The sequence below is a fragment of the Microtus oregoni genome, unplaced genomic scaffold (assembly GCF_018167655.1).
Source record: "Microtus oregoni isolate MIOR12 unplaced genomic scaffold, Mior012 000011F_ref0000422, whole genome shotgun sequence".
In the NCBI taxonomy this organism is placed as follows: Eukaryota; Metazoa; Chordata; class Mammalia; order Rodentia; family Cricetidae; genus Microtus; species Microtus oregoni.
The window spans coordinates 16,298,703-16,315,825 of record NW_024543070.1 but is presented as its reverse complement, the minus strand read 5'-3'; the positions used below and the strand labels follow the sequence as shown (position 1 = coordinate 16,315,825).

At 50.8% G+C, this 17,123-nt stretch overlaps 2 protein-coding genes across 4 annotated transcripts; one reads left to right on the top strand and one right to left on the bottom strand.

Annotated features, from left to right (window-relative positions):
- Window positions 1-479: 479 nt before the first annotated feature.
- On the top strand, window positions 480-4,031 carry Rell2 (RELT like 2). Of its 2 annotated transcripts, none has more exons than XM_041660478.1 (8): window positions 480-823; window positions 1,239-1,478; window positions 1,830-1,895; window positions 1,984-2,050; window positions 2,441-2,626; window positions 2,852-3,227; window positions 3,346-3,405; window positions 3,628-4,031. In XM_041660478.1, exons 2-7 carry the CDS (start codon window positions 1,295-1,297, stop codon window positions 3,376-3,378), a joined length of 912 nt encoding a protein of 303 aa, XP_041516412.1. In that variant the 5' UTR covers window positions 480-823; window positions 1,239-1,294; the 3' UTR covers window positions 3,379-3,405; window positions 3,628-4,031. The 2 variants fall into 2 exon arrangements, with proteins under 2 accessions (XP_041516412.1, XP_041516411.1); XM_041660477.1 differs by having other exon boundaries at window positions 480-830.
- A 136-nt stretch (window positions 4,032-4,167) lies between these two features.
- On the bottom strand, window positions 4,168-14,584 carry Fchsd1 (FCH and double SH3 domains 1). 2 transcript variants are annotated; one of them, XM_041660475.1, is made up of 20 exons: window positions 14,477-14,584; window positions 14,138-14,235; window positions 13,543-13,588; window positions 13,012-13,079; window positions 12,558-12,693; window positions 12,335-12,471; window positions 12,163-12,226; window positions 11,303-11,431; window positions 10,761-10,883; window positions 10,504-10,599; window positions 9,794-9,913; window positions 9,319-9,423; window positions 9,020-9,181; window positions 7,998-8,126; window positions 7,835-7,918; window positions 7,577-7,703; window positions 7,227-7,447; window positions 6,554-6,641; window positions 4,693-4,748; window positions 4,168-4,555 (listed from the first exon to the last, which is right to left on the bottom strand). In XM_041660475.1, exons 1-20 carry the CDS (start codon window positions 14,495-14,497, stop codon window positions 4,490-4,492), a joined length of 2,076 nt encoding a protein of 691 aa, XP_041516409.1. In that variant the 5' UTR covers window positions 14,498-14,584; the 3' UTR covers window positions 4,168-4,489. The 2 variants fall into 2 exon arrangements, with proteins under 2 accessions (XP_041516409.1, XP_041516410.1); XM_041660476.1 differs by having other exon boundaries at window positions 7,586-7,703.
- Window positions 14,585-17,123: the final 2,539 nt, after the last annotated feature.

The following is a 17,123-nucleotide window of genomic DNA, read 5'->3' as shown; positions in this document are numbered from 1 at the left end:
CGCCCCTTATGGGAGTCCTGCCCCTCGCTTTGCTGTCCTGGCCCGGGTTCTGAGGCTTGGGTTCTTGAGGCTTGCGGGGGGAGCCGTGGCATTATTCATAAGATACAAGGACCGTTTCTTTTTGGGTGGGGGTCATATCCTCGGGAAACAGAGTCATCCCGTCCAGCCGCTAGCCCCAAACGGATCTTGGGGCAATGGTCCCTCTCTAGGAACCTCGGAAGAGCTGGCCACCCTGCCCCTCTCAGGCGCAGAAAGCCAGCTTTTCCCAGTGCGCTAGGAAGATTTCCACTCGTCCGGGAAACGAGTTAGGAGGGCAGAACCTGTGCCAGTCGTGAGGGTTAGACCGGTGGCCACAGCCCCTCCTGACCTCCCGACCACCCATGAAGACCCAGACTTGAGCCGCACATTCTTCCTCGGGGGGGGGGGGGGGGGGGGCGGCGCAGTCACGCGCACATCTCACTCACACGCGTAAGGCTCACGCTCTCCGCCCCGCACACCTGTGCTCCGCCCCTTGGTCCCGGGCCCGCGACGCGTGAAGGCATTTGGGAACCCGGGACAGTTTCAGAGGCGCCCCCCTATCCCCTCCATTTCCCAGGCAGGCTCCCAACCGGTCCACATCCTCTGCCATCCTTCCCTCCCCCCGTCTGCCGCGGCACCGGTATCCGCAGCCACCAGCCCGGAGCCGGTGAGGCGGCAAAGGGGGGAGGGGGAGGAAGCAAGGGATGAGCTCCGGGAGGGCATCGGGGGCCCTGAGCCGGACGAGGACGCCCCTGGAACCGGGACCCGAGCCAGAGCCGGAGCCGGAGACAGAACCAAACCACCGGTACCGGGTGGGCCAGGTGGTCAGGGTGGGAGGAACCGAAAAAGAAGGGACCCGGGAATGCAGGGAGGGATGGGGGCTGCACGAGGCCTGGCTCAGGCTGGTGTAGAGGAGGTAGCAACACTGACTCAAACGTGTTTCCTGGGCTCGTTGTCTGAGAATTTCGTCCCATCTTGTGCTGCAGTGTCCTTGGAAGGGACGGGGGCGCGGGATGAGCTGTAAAGGATAGCTGTCTGTACGTCAGAAAAGTGGGGCTGGGGTGCAGCAAAGGGCTTTTGTAGATGCTGTCTGGCCTCCAGCCTGGGGCGGTTTTAGCCAACCAGCACCCTCAGTACGGACAGCTCCTTGGTTCGGTAGGGGGTGGGGCGGGCCTCCTATTGCGGATCCTAAAATGCCTTCCTACTCTGCGGGTACCCAGCTGCAGCCCACTAAACCCAGGAGGCGCCCTGGCCCGCGCTCGTCCCCCAGGGCCTCATGTCGGAACCACAGCCTGGCCTGGAGCCACCCCAACATGGGCTGTACATGCTCTTCCTGCTTGTGCTGGTCTTCTTCCTCATGGGCCTTGTAGGCTTCATGATCTGCCACGTGCTCAAGAAGAAAGGCTACCGCTGCCGCACGTCTAGGGGCTCAGAGCCCGATGATGCCCAGCTCCAGCCCCGTGAGTGAGGATCCTAGAACCCTGATTAAGGCCCCTTCCTTCCTTACCCTTCTCCCCCAACTTTTTCCGGCCTCCCTGGCCGACAAACCCAGCCCAAAAGACAGCTTTATGATGCTTTTTTGAGTCTTGCATGTAAAGTGAGTGACACCACCCCGAAATCGAGGCTAGAGAAGGGGGTCCACTCATGGTAACCCTAGGACCCCATTTCCTCTCCTACCTTTTCTAGCCTGATGCATGAAGGCATATAGGTAAAGGGATACATTTTCAGCCATCCCCCCTGGGGCCATCAGGTCATATTCCCCCAAAGCTGACTCATTTCCCACTTCCTTGCCAACCTCTTTCATCCTTCAGCTGAAGACGATGACGTGAATGAGGACACAGTAGAAAGGATTGTTCGCTGTATCATCCAAAATGAAGGTGGGTATAGGCCAAAAGCTTGCTCCTTCCTAAACTGTCTCTTGCCCTGACCTCCACCTCCACTGATTGCTTCTCCCTCTCCTATCAGCCAATGCTGAGGCCTTGAAGGAGATGCTAGGGGACAGCGAAGGAGAAGGGACGGTACAGCTCTCCAGGTGAGCTGGAAACCTTGGAGTACCCGCTCTAATACAGTTTTCCCAAGTACCATGGGAGTTGGGGGAGAGGGTGGACAAGGCTAGCTAACCTATGGGAGAAGTTTTATAGAAACCCTTGACACTTTATTTCCAATCTAGATACCATGCAGACTAGCATTCACCTCTGGTGTCACTTTCTTTGGTTAAGCATTACTCTCCTTAGTAACCAGGGTGGAAAGGAAGAATGTGTGACCACTCATTTCTTAACACTGAATTTACTCAAGACAAAAGGAGTTGGAACCTGGGGAAGGTGGGGTTTGGGGAGGATTATGTTGAGAGAACAGAAGAAATGGTAGGAAGGGAAATGGAAATCTCATTTCTGCTCCATTCTGCTTTCTTCCTGTGGTCCAGCGTGGATGCCACCTCCAGCCTGCAGGATGGAGCTCCTTCCCATCATCACACAGTGCATCTTGGCTCTGCAGCTCCTTGCATCCACTGTAGCCGCAACAAGAGGCCCCCACTTGTCCGTCAGGGTCGCTCTAAGGAAGGAAAAGGTCGCCCCAGGCCTGGAGAGACCACTGTATTCTCAGTGGGCAGGTGGGGATACAGTGGTCCAAGAAAAGGGAGATTAAGTTGGTGCCCAATACTTTCCTCTGAATGACCGAGCAACTGCAGCAGGCATCAAGCTGTACAAAGTGTCTGTCCCACAATCTCAGAAGGCCTCCCTACCCAGGCCATAGAAGTTGCCATCAACCCCAGGGAGGGAGGTTTAGGTCACCTTTGGGCTGTAGTCCTAAGCTGCATTGTTCTCTTCCCACCCAGATTCCGAGTGACACACATTGAGAAGCGCTATGGCCTACATGAACATCGTGATGGTTCTCCTACAGACAGAAGCTGGGGCTCTGGTGGGGGGCAGGAACCAGGGGCCGGTCAGGTGGCTGCAGGAGGGCAGCCTAGGACAGGGACAACTGCTACTGAAAGGCTGCTCCCTGAGGCACCACCCTCCCAGGCTGTAGCCACCCACCCAGTGCAGAACGGAGGACTCAAGGATGACAGCCTAGTCCCTTGTACACTTGAGGGAGCCCCTGGAACCTCTGCAGAACTGAACTTGGGCACTAGAGGAAGAGGCCCAAGTCCAGAGCTGCTTAGTCAAGAGGCAAATGGACAGCCAACCAAACTGGACACCTCAGGTCAGCAGGTATGAAGACATGGTCAGAGATGCATTGGGCAATGGTGGACACACATCTTCTGTCCCTATGCTGAGCAACACTGATTATCCACCTCCTCTTCCCAATGAACACTTCCCCTTCTCTCAGGAGTCTCTACCATCAGACGCAGGGGGTATATGAGGCGAGTCTCCCTGAGCTCGAGATCAGGTAATCTCATCCTCTCACCTTCTACCTAAACCACCCAAACCCATCGACTCCCTGAGACCCTGGGGTGAACTACAGGCTTAGTGTGTGTTACAGAGTCCTTGGCTGGTGGTGGGGAGTGGGAGTGGGCATAGAGGTTCTCCAGGAGTTAGAAATGGTCTCTGGAGAATTGGTCAATCAGAGCTCAAACAGGAAGCAACAATGTCCCCCTTCCTTTCTTCCAAGCCTCAGTCTTCACTGTGCTGATGGATACCAGCAGGCATTGCCAGGGTATGGGTAGCCATGAAGGCTCTGCCCTCCACTGGACAGCACTGCTCCTCAGTTGAGGGACCAGCTCTACTTCTATCCGGAGTTACATGGTCCCAGGCTGAGGGACCTCAGGAGGAGCCGCTCCCAATTCTCAACCCCTCATTCTTTTTCCTTTCCCTACTTGCCAATGGGTTGCCTGGCCTGCCTTCCCCAAAATCTCGCTCCACATGCAAGAGCGTGGCAGCTGGGACCAGGCCCTACCCGTGGTGGGCCCCTAAAGCAATAGCACCTTAGGCCCCCTGCCCTCTTGGCACAAGAGGCCCAGGCCCTGGCTTGGACTTCACGCCCTTTATTCACTGTCAATAAATCCGCTCAGACCATTACAGTTGCTTTGCATCCTGGCTCCAGCTCCTTCTGACTTCCAAGACCTGCTCTTCTCCTGGCTCCAGGCCTGGTGACCCCAGCATTCGGGGTGGAGTTGGCCACAGAGGCAGGGTGAAGACAGAGATGAGCCAGAACCGTAAAATGCTTTAAGGAATGGGTACCAGCCCCAGAAATTTTGGGATATTTTACCACCCTAGATATGGGGTGATGGTAAAAAAAAAAAAAATCAAAGGGGTAGTTCCGGCCCAGAGATGACAGAAGAACAATGTGGGAAAGGAATGGGTTCAAATCCCAGAAATGGGAACAGGGCCAGCTTCTACCCCTGGAGGCGAGAGTGGACATGGGGGAAGACTGCAACTTTTGCCTATGTCGCTCCAGATCATTGCAGGGGTGGTGTCTGTCAGCATGGAGATAGGGGCAGCAGCATCACTGGGGGGCAGTGACCCCCCGGCCTTCAGGTGAGGGGATCTGGATGGCCAGGATCCGGGGCTTTGGCTGGTGGGGGAGGTGGTGGACGCATCTGCAGGGGATATACATAATCAGTGCCCCAGAATTCCTCTTGGGAATATCCCTGTCCATTACCTCAGCCCAGCATACAAAACAGCACCCATAGGAATGACCCTTCAGGACAGTCTTCTCCAAGACAGAGGCTCTTACCGGCCTGAGTCGAGGCACCATCATGTCCAGAGGTCCTGGGCAGTCTAGGACTTTGTCTAGAAATAGAAACCGAAAGTCAGTTCTCAAGCTTTGTTGAGCTCCATGCTGCATCTCCAGCACTTAGGATAGTGATACTTTATAAATACTTGTTGACTTGGCAAAAAATAATCACCGGCCTGAGCTATAAAATCCATTAGTCCATCCATCCTCACATACTTAATGCACAACTGCTCTGTACAAAGGACCAAAGAAAGGGGGCGGAGTACAACAGCTCCCCTCGAAGTGGCTATCGAGAATCCCATATCACACACATGCACGCACAGAGGGGCGCAGGGAGCACATGCCCCAATGCGACCTTACTCAAAGTGAAGTAGGAGTGGCGGAAGAGATGAGACTGACTATCGTCAGGGCATGTGACTTGGAGAGATGGACATACTAGAGCATATCAGAAAAGCTGAGTATTTCATGGTGAAAACTAGGGGGCTGGGGATAAAGGGTAGATATGCTTGCCTAGCATGAACAAGATCCTAGTTAGATCCCCAGCACCCCAAAAAAATATAGAAATTAATCCAAAGATAAATACTATATCTCAGAGTTCAAGGATACTAAGAGGAAAAGGTACGTTTTAGGAGAATGTAAGACCATGAGAAAAGATAGCTAATTTTGATAACAATGATCTAAAACATCCATGTTTCCTATATGCCAATCACAATGTTGTATGCTCTTTTTTTTCTTCTTCATTTTGGTTTTTCGAGACAGGGTTTCTCTGTGTAATAATAGCCTTGGCCGTCCTAGAACTCACTTTGTAGACCAGGCTGGCCTCTGACTCAGAGATCCACCTGCCTCTGCCCCCCGAGTGCTGGGATTAAAGTCATGCACCATCACTGCTCAGCGATGGATACTCTTTAACAGACATCTTGGTTAACTCTTTTTTTTTCTTATGTGCATGAGTGTTTTGCTTACATGTATGCCTGTGTACCACAGGCATGCCTGGTGCTCACTGGGATCAGAAGAGAGTGTCAGATCCCTTGGGACTGGAGTTACTGATGGTTGTGAGCTCACATGTGGGTACTGGGAATCAAACCTGGGTCCTCTGAAAGAGCAACAAGTGCACTTAAGCACTGAGCCATCTCTCCAGCCCCTGATAATTCAATAAACCAGTGCCTTGCCCTTTACTTTCTAAAGACTATAAACCAACTAGGCTAGTGGCTCATACTTCTAATCGTAACACATCAGGAAGGCAGAGGTGGAAGGAGTGCTGGTTCAGGGCTAGCCCTATCTCCAAAGACTAAAGTATAACAACAGAAAACCTAGACCAAGTATAGATTTGACTGTGAGAACAAAGGTTTGACTGAGTGAATGCTTTCGCACAATGTGAGAGAGGTCATCCAGTCGCCAGTACAGTAAGATGTTATCTCAATGAATGATTTATACACCGCTGGGATATTTCAGGATAAATCCCATTCTAGAAAGGAGGAAAGCTATGGCTTCACAAGATTTTTATAGACTTGACAGCCACTATTCAAGAGATGGGTGTTCCCAAAGCTCTGCACATCAGGTTCCTCGTGGGAATACACTCCCATGAGTTTGTCCAGTGATCTGTCAGATGTACTTTTACTATAATGCTAGTGGCCCACAGCAACCAAGGACCAGACAGGTTAAGCCTTCTGCCTCAAGTCATACAATAAAAACGGACTAAGGGGTTTGAACCTGGCTCCAAATCCAAGCCCTCCTCCTGGACAATATGCCATGGACCTCTTACTGCAAGGTACACCCAGGGTGCACCAGAGCAGGTAAGGCAGAGTCCAAACTTCATCCTTGCCATTACTTATGCTCCAAGACCCCAATTCTCTCTACTCACCCAGAGGCAGAGCAGGTGCAGCGGATCCTTCCAAGGCACAGGTGGGTGCAGGAGGCGAAAAACTGGGAGGAGAAGGGGATGGCAGCGTCTGGAGACAGGGTAGGCAGACAGTCATTCCTGGTCCATGGGAACATTTAACCAGCGTTTCCTCTCACCCCACTCTCAGTTTCTCTCCCATTTATTCTCAGTACCAAAAGCAGCCAAATGAGGGTTGTAACGGATAGATATTTCGGTAGCCAGTATGTACTGAATAGTTAGTATGTGCCAGGTATGTCATGACAGGGCAACACAAATTCAAACACTTCTTGTGTCCCGTGGGGCTGAGGAGTTTCCCTCTGTCATCTCTAGTCATGACAGTAAGCCTGCTAGAGCAGCTGTTGCTTCTGTCCTATACACGAAGAAAGCAGCTCAGAGAAGGTAAGTAACCACTCAAAGTCATGCTGTGGCAATCTGTACTCAGGCCTATCTGGCCCTAAAAGTCCCAACCTTCTAGGAAGGGTGTCTTGGTTTCTCTTTTCCCTTTCCAGTCACAGCACACAGTGAGGACTAAGCTACCGTAGGAGGCAAACAGAGGGAGGAAACAAAGCTTTAAGATTAATATGGAGCATTGTTGAGGTGAGGTGAAAGGGTCACCCCAGAGGTTACTGAGAACTGAGGGAGAATGAAGAGTCACCTGTTCAGGGTCAGAGAATTCAGGTGGCCCTGGGGGACCAAGCAGTTCCTCTACCAGTAGAGATGGGAAAACTCCAACACGGCCCCCAAATTCTCCCCTCCAGAAGCCATCATCCACACCGTCTTGAGCCCTGGGCAGCAGGCGGATGAGTGCCCCTTCAGGGAAGCTTAGCTCCTCTTCACTCTGCCCAATGTAGCTATACAGGGCCCGGGCCAGGAACGCTACAGGAGCCCAGGAGAGAGGATGAAATGAGCAGTAGGCTGTGGTACATTAGCTCTATGCCACTCTACCCACAACCATCCAGAAAGCTGTATCTATCTATACCCATGGTCCCTGAATCTGTAACTTACTTCTCTTACCTGTGGGCTCTGCTCCTGAGGGATTGCTGCTGCCGTGGCTGCTCTCAGGAAGGGAGAGATCCGGGAAGTTGAGATATCGTTCAGGGACAAAGCCCGCTTCGCCATGCTGGTTCCGAGCCTGCTCACCCAGCAATGTGAACAGGTATCAGACTTGCTCAGCAGTCCATGACCTTGGCTCTTTGCCACTCAGGTTTCTGGCATTACCTGAATAAGCCTCCCACTGCCCCCAGTCCAGGGTCCCATACTTACCTTAACCCATTCATCAGCATCTCCTTCCTCGATGACCTCCAGCCACTCACCCTCGGTGATAGTCAACTCATCCTCACGTCCTGCCTGAGCCCCACAAGGAAGGGGTCAAGATTTGCCCCACCCCTGCCCATTGCCCATCTGAAGTTTCTATACCCATTCACACCTGGTAGCCAAATACCACATGAGCAGGGCAGGGGAGGGATCTGGTAGCCAGGGCTGGGGGGGCAGGCTCTTCAAAGAGCTCCCCAGCCTCCTCACATTCATCGAAGTCAGAAAGTTCAGCATCCTCAGCCTGGAGAGGGTAGAGGACAGATACTGTCTCAAATACTGCATGGGTCTCCCACACGCCTCTCTTATCTCTAAGGGACACTGGGAATCCTCCGTCAAGGCAGTACCCCTCAACCAATCACCATATCTCACAATCAAAACCACCATAGGGCAGGATGATACTAAATAGTAGCAACAAAAACCATTAGGTGCTATATATGCTTCATTTAACTTCAGTATAACTCACCACTGTTTTGTATAACTATATTAACCTCGCTTTACTTATGAAAAAACAGGATCACAAAGGTTAAGCCATCTGCCAAGACCACAAAGCTATTAAGTGGAGTGGCTGGCATTCAATTAACTTACAGACTGCTCCTAGAACCATGGTTTATTTTATTCATTTTACTTATTTTTATTTTGGATTTTGGTTTTTTCAAGACAGGGTAGCCCTGGCTGACCTAGAACTCGCTCTCTAGACTAGGCTGGCCACGAACTTACAGAGATCTGCCTGCTTCTGCCTCCCAAGGGCTGGTATTAAAGGCGTACGCCGCCACCACCCAGCAGAACCACGGTTCTTTTGTTTTTGTTTTTGTTTTTTTCGAGACAGGGTTTCTCTGTGGTTTTGGAGCCTGTCCTGGAACTAGCTCTTGTAGACCAGGCTGGTCTCGAACTCACAGAGATCTGCCTGCCTCTGCCTCCTGAGTGCTGAGATTAAAGGCGTGCGCCACCACCGCCCGGCAGAACCACGGTTCTTAATCACAATATCAGAAGTTTATTGAGAAACTAGGCAGTATCATCCCAGCCTCATAATAATCCTCTGAATTAGATACTGTGATTCCCATTTTCAATGTTCTACCTCCTAATAAGGAATTTTAGCCTCCCAATGTGTATGATTAGGGAAAAGGAGGAACTTACCATGGGAGAGAGATCCCTCTGGGACAGCCGAGCCTCACTAAGCCGTCTCTCCTGCTCCACCTCTTCCTGGGCTTGGGTCATGGCTGGCTTCAGCCAGCACTGTACATCTAGGCCAGCCTCCTGTAGCAGGGCCAGCCGGGCAGCCCCTTTCACCTGGCTCACCTGGTGTGAGGACGAAGAGATAATACCCTGGCGAGCTGTGTCTACCCTCTGCTTCCCTCTTTTTCTCTACCACAGTGGAGGTGGGTTAGATGAGGAGGCAGGGTTTCAATGGCTCTTAGACCAGGGCTGGGACTCACCTGTGCCCGTCGGATGTTCTCCCGCACTTCCTGTAGCCGCTGTTCTAAGCCTGGGGCTTCTCGCTCTGGAGCCTGCTGACGCCTCTGTTCCAGTCGCTGCAGGACCTGGTGAGGATGGCAGAGGTGGGTGGAGATGCTGTGGGCCAGAGCTTACTCTGAGCCCAGGACCTCGCTAGTTGCATCACTTGCAATGTGTCACCTACCTTCCCTGTGAGGTAGGTATTATTATTGGCTCCATTTTAGTGATGAGGAAACCAAAGTCCAGAAAGATGAGGTCATTCCTTACCCAGACTTAGAGAACTCACAAGCAATAGCAGAGAATACAAACCCCAGTCTGTGTAGTTCTGAAAGCTGTGCTCTAACAGCTGAATCATACTGTTGTGTTAAAATTCCTTTCCCTCCTTCCTGACTGCATCAATGGCCCCCATCTCTCAGCTATTCTTACCCACCCCCAATACCTGCACCCCCACCTCACCCGATGCCCATGATGCTGGATCTTGTAGTCCCGGGCAGCCCTGCTTGTCCAACGCTGAACCTCTTTCTCCAGGCCACTCTCTCCAACCATCCCTTCTGCTCCCCGCTCCAGGGCACACACCTGAAAAAGCCAAGGAATATTTGAGAAAAACAAAACAATTCTATCCTTCTCATCAGTTCCTTTTTCTTCTTCATCTTTTTAAAATTCTGTTTTAGGTTTATTTTATTTTGTGTATGAATGTTTTCCCTGTGTGTATATCTATCTGCACATCACATTTGTGCCTGGTGCCCGAGGAGGTGGTGAGTCTCCAAGTGCATGCTGGGAATCAAACCCAGGTCCTTTGCAAGAACAACAAGTACTCTTAGCCACTGAGCCAGCTCTCTGGCCCATTCCTTCTTCATCTTGATCTCCAGTGTGAGGGACAAAGAGAATGGACTGAATGCCTTCGTCTGTGGACAGAAGTATGTACTCATGTAGAGACAGGCCCAGGAATGGAGTCAGAGTCTAATGGAAGAGGTGGAATGAGGAGAACAGGGACTGAACTTTGGACTGAGGTGTGTTTGTGTTCAGACGGAGGTGAATGGGATTTTGAAATCCCCTGTCCAAGGCTGAACTACCAGATCGATACCAGAACAAGGACAATGAGACAAGGGGTCTAGAGCATACTTACGTTTAGATCTGGCCTGTTTCCACAAGCACGGTGGTCTCACCTGATCAGCCCCTGCTGGCTGGAATTGCTGAGGTGGCGTGGGGGAAAAGACTCCAGGCCCCTGAAGAAACAGCTTCACATCTTGTTCCCAGTTTACCTAGTGTTGGATAATACAAGTCACTCACTTGCCACCCACCCAACCCTGTCTCCAGACCTTCTTGGAAGAAAGGTGAGCACTGCATTGGGTGGGAGAGGGGCTGGATTCCAATGAAAAAGCATAAAGCATCACTAGGGAGCACTCACAGCTCCAGTCCTCACCTGAGAAGTCACCTGCCCCCCATGGTGGGCATGTTCCAGGACCATCTCTGCAGCTTCCAGCTCCGTGTGGCTTAATAAAGTGAGGGGGTCCCTCAAGTATTCTGACAGCTCACTTACCAGGACCTGGAGAGAACCATAAGGTACCATGATGTATTAGGTGCATACAACCATTCTCCCAGGCCTCTAGTACAGATTATCCATCCATGGATAGGGCATACAAATGAGCGATAGGAGGAGACAAGAAATAAGACTGTTTCTGGTTATACACAGTCACGTTTAAACCACTTCATAGTTTAAGAACTTCCACATCCGTTCCCTTTGAACCTCATCAGTGTTATGATGTGGGCAAACTGGGATTAACTCTGATGAGGAATGTGGAGTCAGATGTCTAGCATGACAGAGCCACCAAGAAGCAGAACCAGAGCCCACAGATGCATCTTCTATTCACTCTAAGCACTAGCACTGGCCAGCCTGGGAAGAAGGAGAAACAGGGGTGGTGTCTGCATTCACTGAGGACAGGAGTAGTCTGGATGAGTACTGGCCTTGAGCAGGGATGGCAGTTCCTCTTGGTAGTAGTGGGCAAGGTGAGCATTGGTGGCCACCAAATTTAGCAGGTACTCATTGCGGGCTGCTCTCAACTGCTGGGAATACTGGGCTGACTGGGCAGACAGCTAGGGAATGGAAATAAGAGTCAGCAGGGAGCCCTGAAGCATGGGAGTCCTTCCAAGGCCAATCTCAAACCCAGAACCAGAACAGATCTCACATTACTGAGTGTCTACTACATGCCTGGTGCTACACCAAAACCTTCACATAGAACACTGCCTTAAAAACCCTTACATGGCATCTGCATGCATCGAAAAATGCAAACTGTGTCTTACCAGACCTCACAAGAACTGACCACTGAAACCCTTTCCACGAGTGTGTCTTGTTCTCTCAGATCGTTGAGCCTAAGTGACTCCTCAGCTTTTGCACTCACCATTCCTCTCCTCAGTAGGTTCCTCCCCCAGCAGCCCCCTCCTTGGCACTCAGGCCTCCTGCTCCGTGAGATCTCCCTTCTAAATCGCACCCAACTATTACCCTTCATCTGACTATTCACATTCTCTCTGAGGATGGAACTCCATGAGTCCTGTTCTCACTCCATCCCCAGGGGTGGAGTATTGCCTAGCACGTAGAGGTGCTCAAGAATCACAAAGAAAGGGACAAAGAAAGAAAAGTATTGTTTCCACTATACAAATGAAGAAAATGAGGGTCAGAGAATCCAGGGAGCCACCTGACGGGAGTGCTTACCACATGCCTGCCAATGAAGCACTAGGAAATTTGGAAACCTAGGTTCAACCCATTCTTACTTTTATGCCACTGGACCCCCAAATACTAGGCTATAAATGCCTGTATTCCCCCAGACCTTGGTGCTCAGTTTCTGGAGGCTGGTCCGAGAGTGGAAGATCCCGTGGTCACTTCGGTTCAGCCTGTGCAGGCAAAAACAGTCAAGAGTCAAGCACAGTTGGGAAATTTTGATTCCACCCTAATACTCCTCGCACCACACTTTGTGTGTCCTCGGACATCCAAGAGCCCACCTGGCCTGGACATCAGCTGCCTTCTCCTGTGCCAAGGCCCACACACGTTCTCGCTGCCCATAGAGCTTCCGACTTCGGCTCAGTTCCCGGATGGACTGCAGCACCTCAGCCTGTGCCCGCTGAAGACTCTCTGTCCCCTAGGGGCAAAGATACACAGCACCCTGACCCAAACCATGGCTCATCCTATACTGGAGCTTCCTTTACACCATCCACCGAGACATACCTTCCTAAGCACCTGCTCCTTGGCACTCCTCCCAGTGCCCCCTGCTAGGTCACGGTATCTGTCAGAAGCCTGGAGCCGGGTTTGGCCTCCAGCCACAGTGGCATCCAGAAGGCAGCGCCAGGCACCAAACACTGTCCTGCTCCTCCCCAGAGAAGGTATGTGTTGAAGAGAGAAACACTCCACTGGTTCATGAGACCCCTCCCAACCCAACACCATGAGAGACAGAGTGTCCCCCCGCCCCCCAGGAGCCCATCAATCGATCAGTCCATTAGCTCAGCCACAGGATCACTCATGCCTTCCACCCCAACCCACAGTGTCCTTGCTGGGTCAGTTCCTCTGCGGCTGCAGTGTCAGCTCTACCTGCAGCTTCTGTGCCTTCCCCTGCTCATAGGTCCTCACTTCCAGACGGCTCTGGGGCTGAGCTTCCCATCACCTCCAGCTCTGAGCGACTCACCTGCTGTCGACTTCCCCGCTCCGCTGCCCTTCCCTCTTCAGGAATGGCCCAGCCAGCTTCTGGAGTGCCTGACAAGAAAACCACCATATCTTTTATGAAGACCCACCCCAACTGGGGGAGAATTTCAAACCAGGGTCTAGGATACCACCCTTGGGCTATACAACATATACATTTCCAAAATGCCTTGTATTCATTAATTCATTTAACCCTTATAACCATGTGTGGAGTTTGGGTATTATTGGTACTATTCCCATTTTGCAGAGGAAAAAAATGAGGCCAAAAATACTAAATAACTTGTCCAGGGTCATGCAGATAAGTAAGTAGCAGAGAAGGGTTTGGCACAAATCTCACAGATTCTAGATATTTGTTCTTTTTAAAAAATTTTTTGCAAAATCATTTGTTCTAATCAACTCACAAATTAAAAAACATTACACTGTTATTTGGTCTTGACCACAGTTAAGAGGGGAGGGCACTGCTGCTTGTGAAAAGGAATCTAGAACAAGAGGGAAGGTCCAGACAGGAGTCCCATACCTGGCCATACTCCCGTTCAATGGCTGCCCTCTGCTTGCTGTAGGATCTGTGGAGGTTGAGAATGAGTGGTTACTGTTTGCTCCTGTTCTCCTACACTCAATCCTCCCCTCAGCTTGAGCAGGAGGAAGAGGAAACCAGCCCAGAGAGTGACTACATCCAGAGGGACTGGGTCTGAAAGATGAGTCCTTGAGATCACCTCTGGCAGCTGCAACCCAGGTCAGCTGCACCTTACTGCTCACAGCCCCAGCAGGATCCTCCCACTCCTGGAGGACCAACTGTGGGCCTGGAGGTGAGAGAACTGAGAAGATTCGGTGTCTGCCAGACTTCCAACAGGTCTGGAAGAGGAAGGGGATTATGTTCTGCTTTTGATTGTGGGGGTGAGGAGAGTGATCTGGGGTCAAGCCGTTTGAGGAAGGGGCTCTCTGTTTATGAATATAGCCCCAATATCTGAGGAAGCAGGCCTAAGGTGAGGGTCATGAATGGGTAGGCCAGCTCCGTCTGATAACGCCCAACGCTGGCAGATGGAAGCCGAGGAAGGAGTGGCTCTCGATCCTGTGAAGATGGAGTACCGTGAACGTGAGGAGTCTGGGGCTACCTGATATCCTCCAGCAGATCCGCCTCCCTCTGTTGCCGGGTCTGAAGGATGCTCAGCTGCTCCAAGAAGCGAAGTTTCACCTCCTGGGATGGCTTCACCTGTAGGATTAAAAAAGAGATGTAGATCCCCAGCCTACTCCGGCGTGGGGACCTACAAAACACCATACAGGGAGCGGTGAGGGGGCGGGGCCCGAGAGAGGTTGGGCTATTTCCTCGGTTTCTTCTGTGTTAGGCTTTGACCTCCTTGCCACTCCCTGTGTTCCACCCCGAGTCGAGTGTCCGTAGGCTCCCTCCGCTCCCCAAGACCCCCAGGAAGTCCTCTTTCCCGGGCAAATCTCACTTTTCGGGGCGGCGGCTGCATCTCGGATCCAGCAAAGGCTGCCAGACAGTCCACTCCGGAACTCGAGGAGGCCACGCCCACGACAAGGCCCCGCCCCGGAGTTGGCCCGCTCCGCCCACGCTCGTCAAACTGCGCGCCGGGCGCGGAAGCACACAGGGGCAGCAGAGGAACTGAACCTGTTATTGCTACCACTACCCCGGAAGGGTCCCGGCCGCGGGGCGGACGCAGCGTGCGCCTGGCGCTAGGGAGAACCTCGGGCTTCTGAGTCAAGACGCCTGGCTTCTATTTCTAGTATAGCCACTGATTCAGCCTGTAATTATTTCTGGTCATTCATTTACATATGCCTATCACCACTCCCGACACTAAGTGAAGACCAGGTGACCAGGGAAACTGAGTCACTGGACACCTGAGCGAAGATGCCTCTGACAAAGGGAGATACCTTTTCCTAATCCCTGCAGAACTGGAAATGCTAGCGTGAGAGGGGTAAGATGTACGCCCGGAGCCCGCAGAAACCAGTACAAAGGAAAAGCCGGGTACATCCCGGGCTCCAGTAGGCACTAATGGTATCAGTGAAGGGGTGTGTACCCTGGAAGGCCCTGTCATCATTTTGGGTCTTTATGCCCCCCCAGTTCACCAATTTTAGCGTGGTGTGTGTGTGTGTACACGCATGCCAGCGTAGATCAGCGGGACAATCTTGTGTGTTGATCTTTGCCTTCCACCTTGTTTGACACAGGGTTTCTTTTGTTTTTCTTCTGTGTATGCCAGGCTAGCCAGCTTACAAACTTCGGAGGATTCTACTAGCACTGGAATTACAGGCGCTGGCACTACAAGTCCAGCCTTTTATGAGTTCTAGGGATTTGAACTCTGGCCTTCACACTTACATAGCAAGCACCAGCCCCATAGTGTTCACTAAATTTATTTTACCCCGCAATCCCTCCATCAGTAAGATACAGGTTCTACTGCAGAGCACACACGGGGTGGGAGGGGTGACATTCCTAGTAATCTATTTCCCTCAAATTCCAAGACCACCACCCCACTCCAAGACTTTAATTGTTAGTTTTCCGGTCTGATATCCAGACTCCTTGCTTCCTGCTTTTTCCCATAACCCACTTCTCCTATGGTGGCCAGTGACTGAAAAGAGAGTTAACATCATTTTATGCTTAAAATGTAATTGCTTCCCAGGAAAACCCAAGTGCCTACAATCCAAATAGAATAGAGGCTACAAGGATGTGATGATTGGCCCCTGCAAGAAGCATTATCTTCTCTTGTCGTTCTTGAAAGAAGAGACACAACCCACAACAACCTGAGGAATTCCTCTAGACTTTTGTTTTTGTTTTTCTTTTTTTTAAAATATTTATTTATTTATTATGTATACAATATTCTTTCTATGTGTATGCCTGCAGGCCAGAAGAGGGCACCAGACCTCATTACAGATGGTTGTGAGCCACCATGTGGTTGCTGGGAATTGAACTCAGGACCTTTGGAAGAGCAGGCAATGCTCTTAACTGCTGAGCCATCTCTCCAGCCCCTGTTTTTTGTTTTTCGAGACAAGAGTTTCTCTGTGTAGCTTTCGCTGTCCTGGAACTGGCTTTGTAGGCCAGGCTGGCTTCGAACTAACAGAGATCCACCTGCCTCTGACTCCCAAGTGCTGGGATTAAAGGCATGTCCCCTAGACTTTTTAGGAGATCTCAACTCAGTCCAAACAGGGATCCGTGGCTTTGATATTGAAGGGATTTCAAGACCAGCTGGTATAAGGAAGCAGAGTTGGAAATTTTATTCAAGATATTTTAATATAGGTTAAAGCACAAGAGTGAAGAAGAAAATCCAATCAGAAGAAAGTAAGACACATTCAAGTAGGAGAGCTGGTGGTATGTGTTTCCCAAGGGAGCATAGGGGAAAGAGTATTTGTACCCACTTGTGGATATGGGCTCCTCAAGGGAGTGCAAGCAATTAATTTGCCTTAGCACTAGTCATGTTAGTGGTTCTGGTGGTTTTGGTGGTTCTCAGATTACATCTTTTCCTTTGACTTTTTTTTGTTTTGTTTTCTGAGACAGGGTTTCTCTTTGTAACTGCAGGGGCTGTCCTGGAACTCACTTTTGTAGAACAGACTGACCTTGAACTCACAGAGGTCCACCTACCTCTGCTTCCCGAATGCTGAGATTAAAGGTGTGCACCACCATGCCCAGCTCTCAGATTACATTTTAAAGGATTGCTAAGAAGTCTTTTTTCTTTTCCTTCTATCTCTTTTGATAAGAGAGACAGAATTCTAAAACAGTAAAACTCAAAAGCCACTAGAGCTGCACAAAGGATATATTACACATTCTGTCCTTGTCAATGGAAGTTTCAGTGAAATTCCTAGCAGGTTTACAGCTGGGAAGGGAGAAAGGCCTCAAGCAATTAATGGTATTGGGGTTCTTGCTGTGTCTCTTGCAAAGGCTTTAGCCAGAAGCTCTGATGAAGGGTTCCTCTCTGCCTTCTCATATCCTCCAAATTTTCCCCTGTTTTTTTAAACTTTCTTTTTCTTTTTTTTTTTTAAAGACTTCCAGGCAGGATTCTTTTTTATTTATTTATTTTTTATTATGTATACAACATTCCTTCCATGTACGCCAGCAGGCCAGAAGAGGACATAAGATCTCATTATAGATGG

Bases quoted from the DNA above. Each gene is read 5' to 3' on its own strand.
- Fchsd1 (XM_041660475.1), bottom strand. From the start codon at position 14,497: ATGCAGCCGCCGCCCCGAAAA. The intron at 9,914-10,503 runs GTGAGACCACCG...TGGCTTTTTCAG, and splicing joins AGCCAGCAGGGGCTGATCAG to GTGTGTGCCCTGGAGCGGGG. The intron at 4,749-6,553 runs GTGAGTAGAGAG...TTCTATTTCTAG, and splicing joins TGCACCTGCTCTGCCTCTGG to ACAAAGTCCTAGACTGCCCA.
- Rell2 (XM_041660478.1), top strand. From the start codon at position 1,295: ATGTCGGAACCACAGCCTGGCCTGGAGCCACCCCAACATGGGCTGTAC. The intron at 1,479-1,829 runs GTGAGTGAGGAT...TTCATCCTTCAG, and splicing joins TGATGCCCAGCTCCAGCCCC to CTGAAGACGATGACGTGAAT. The intron at 1,896-1,983 runs GTGGGTATAGGC...CTCTCCTATCAG, and splicing joins CTGTATCATCCAAAATGAAG to CCAATGCTGAGGCCTTGAAG.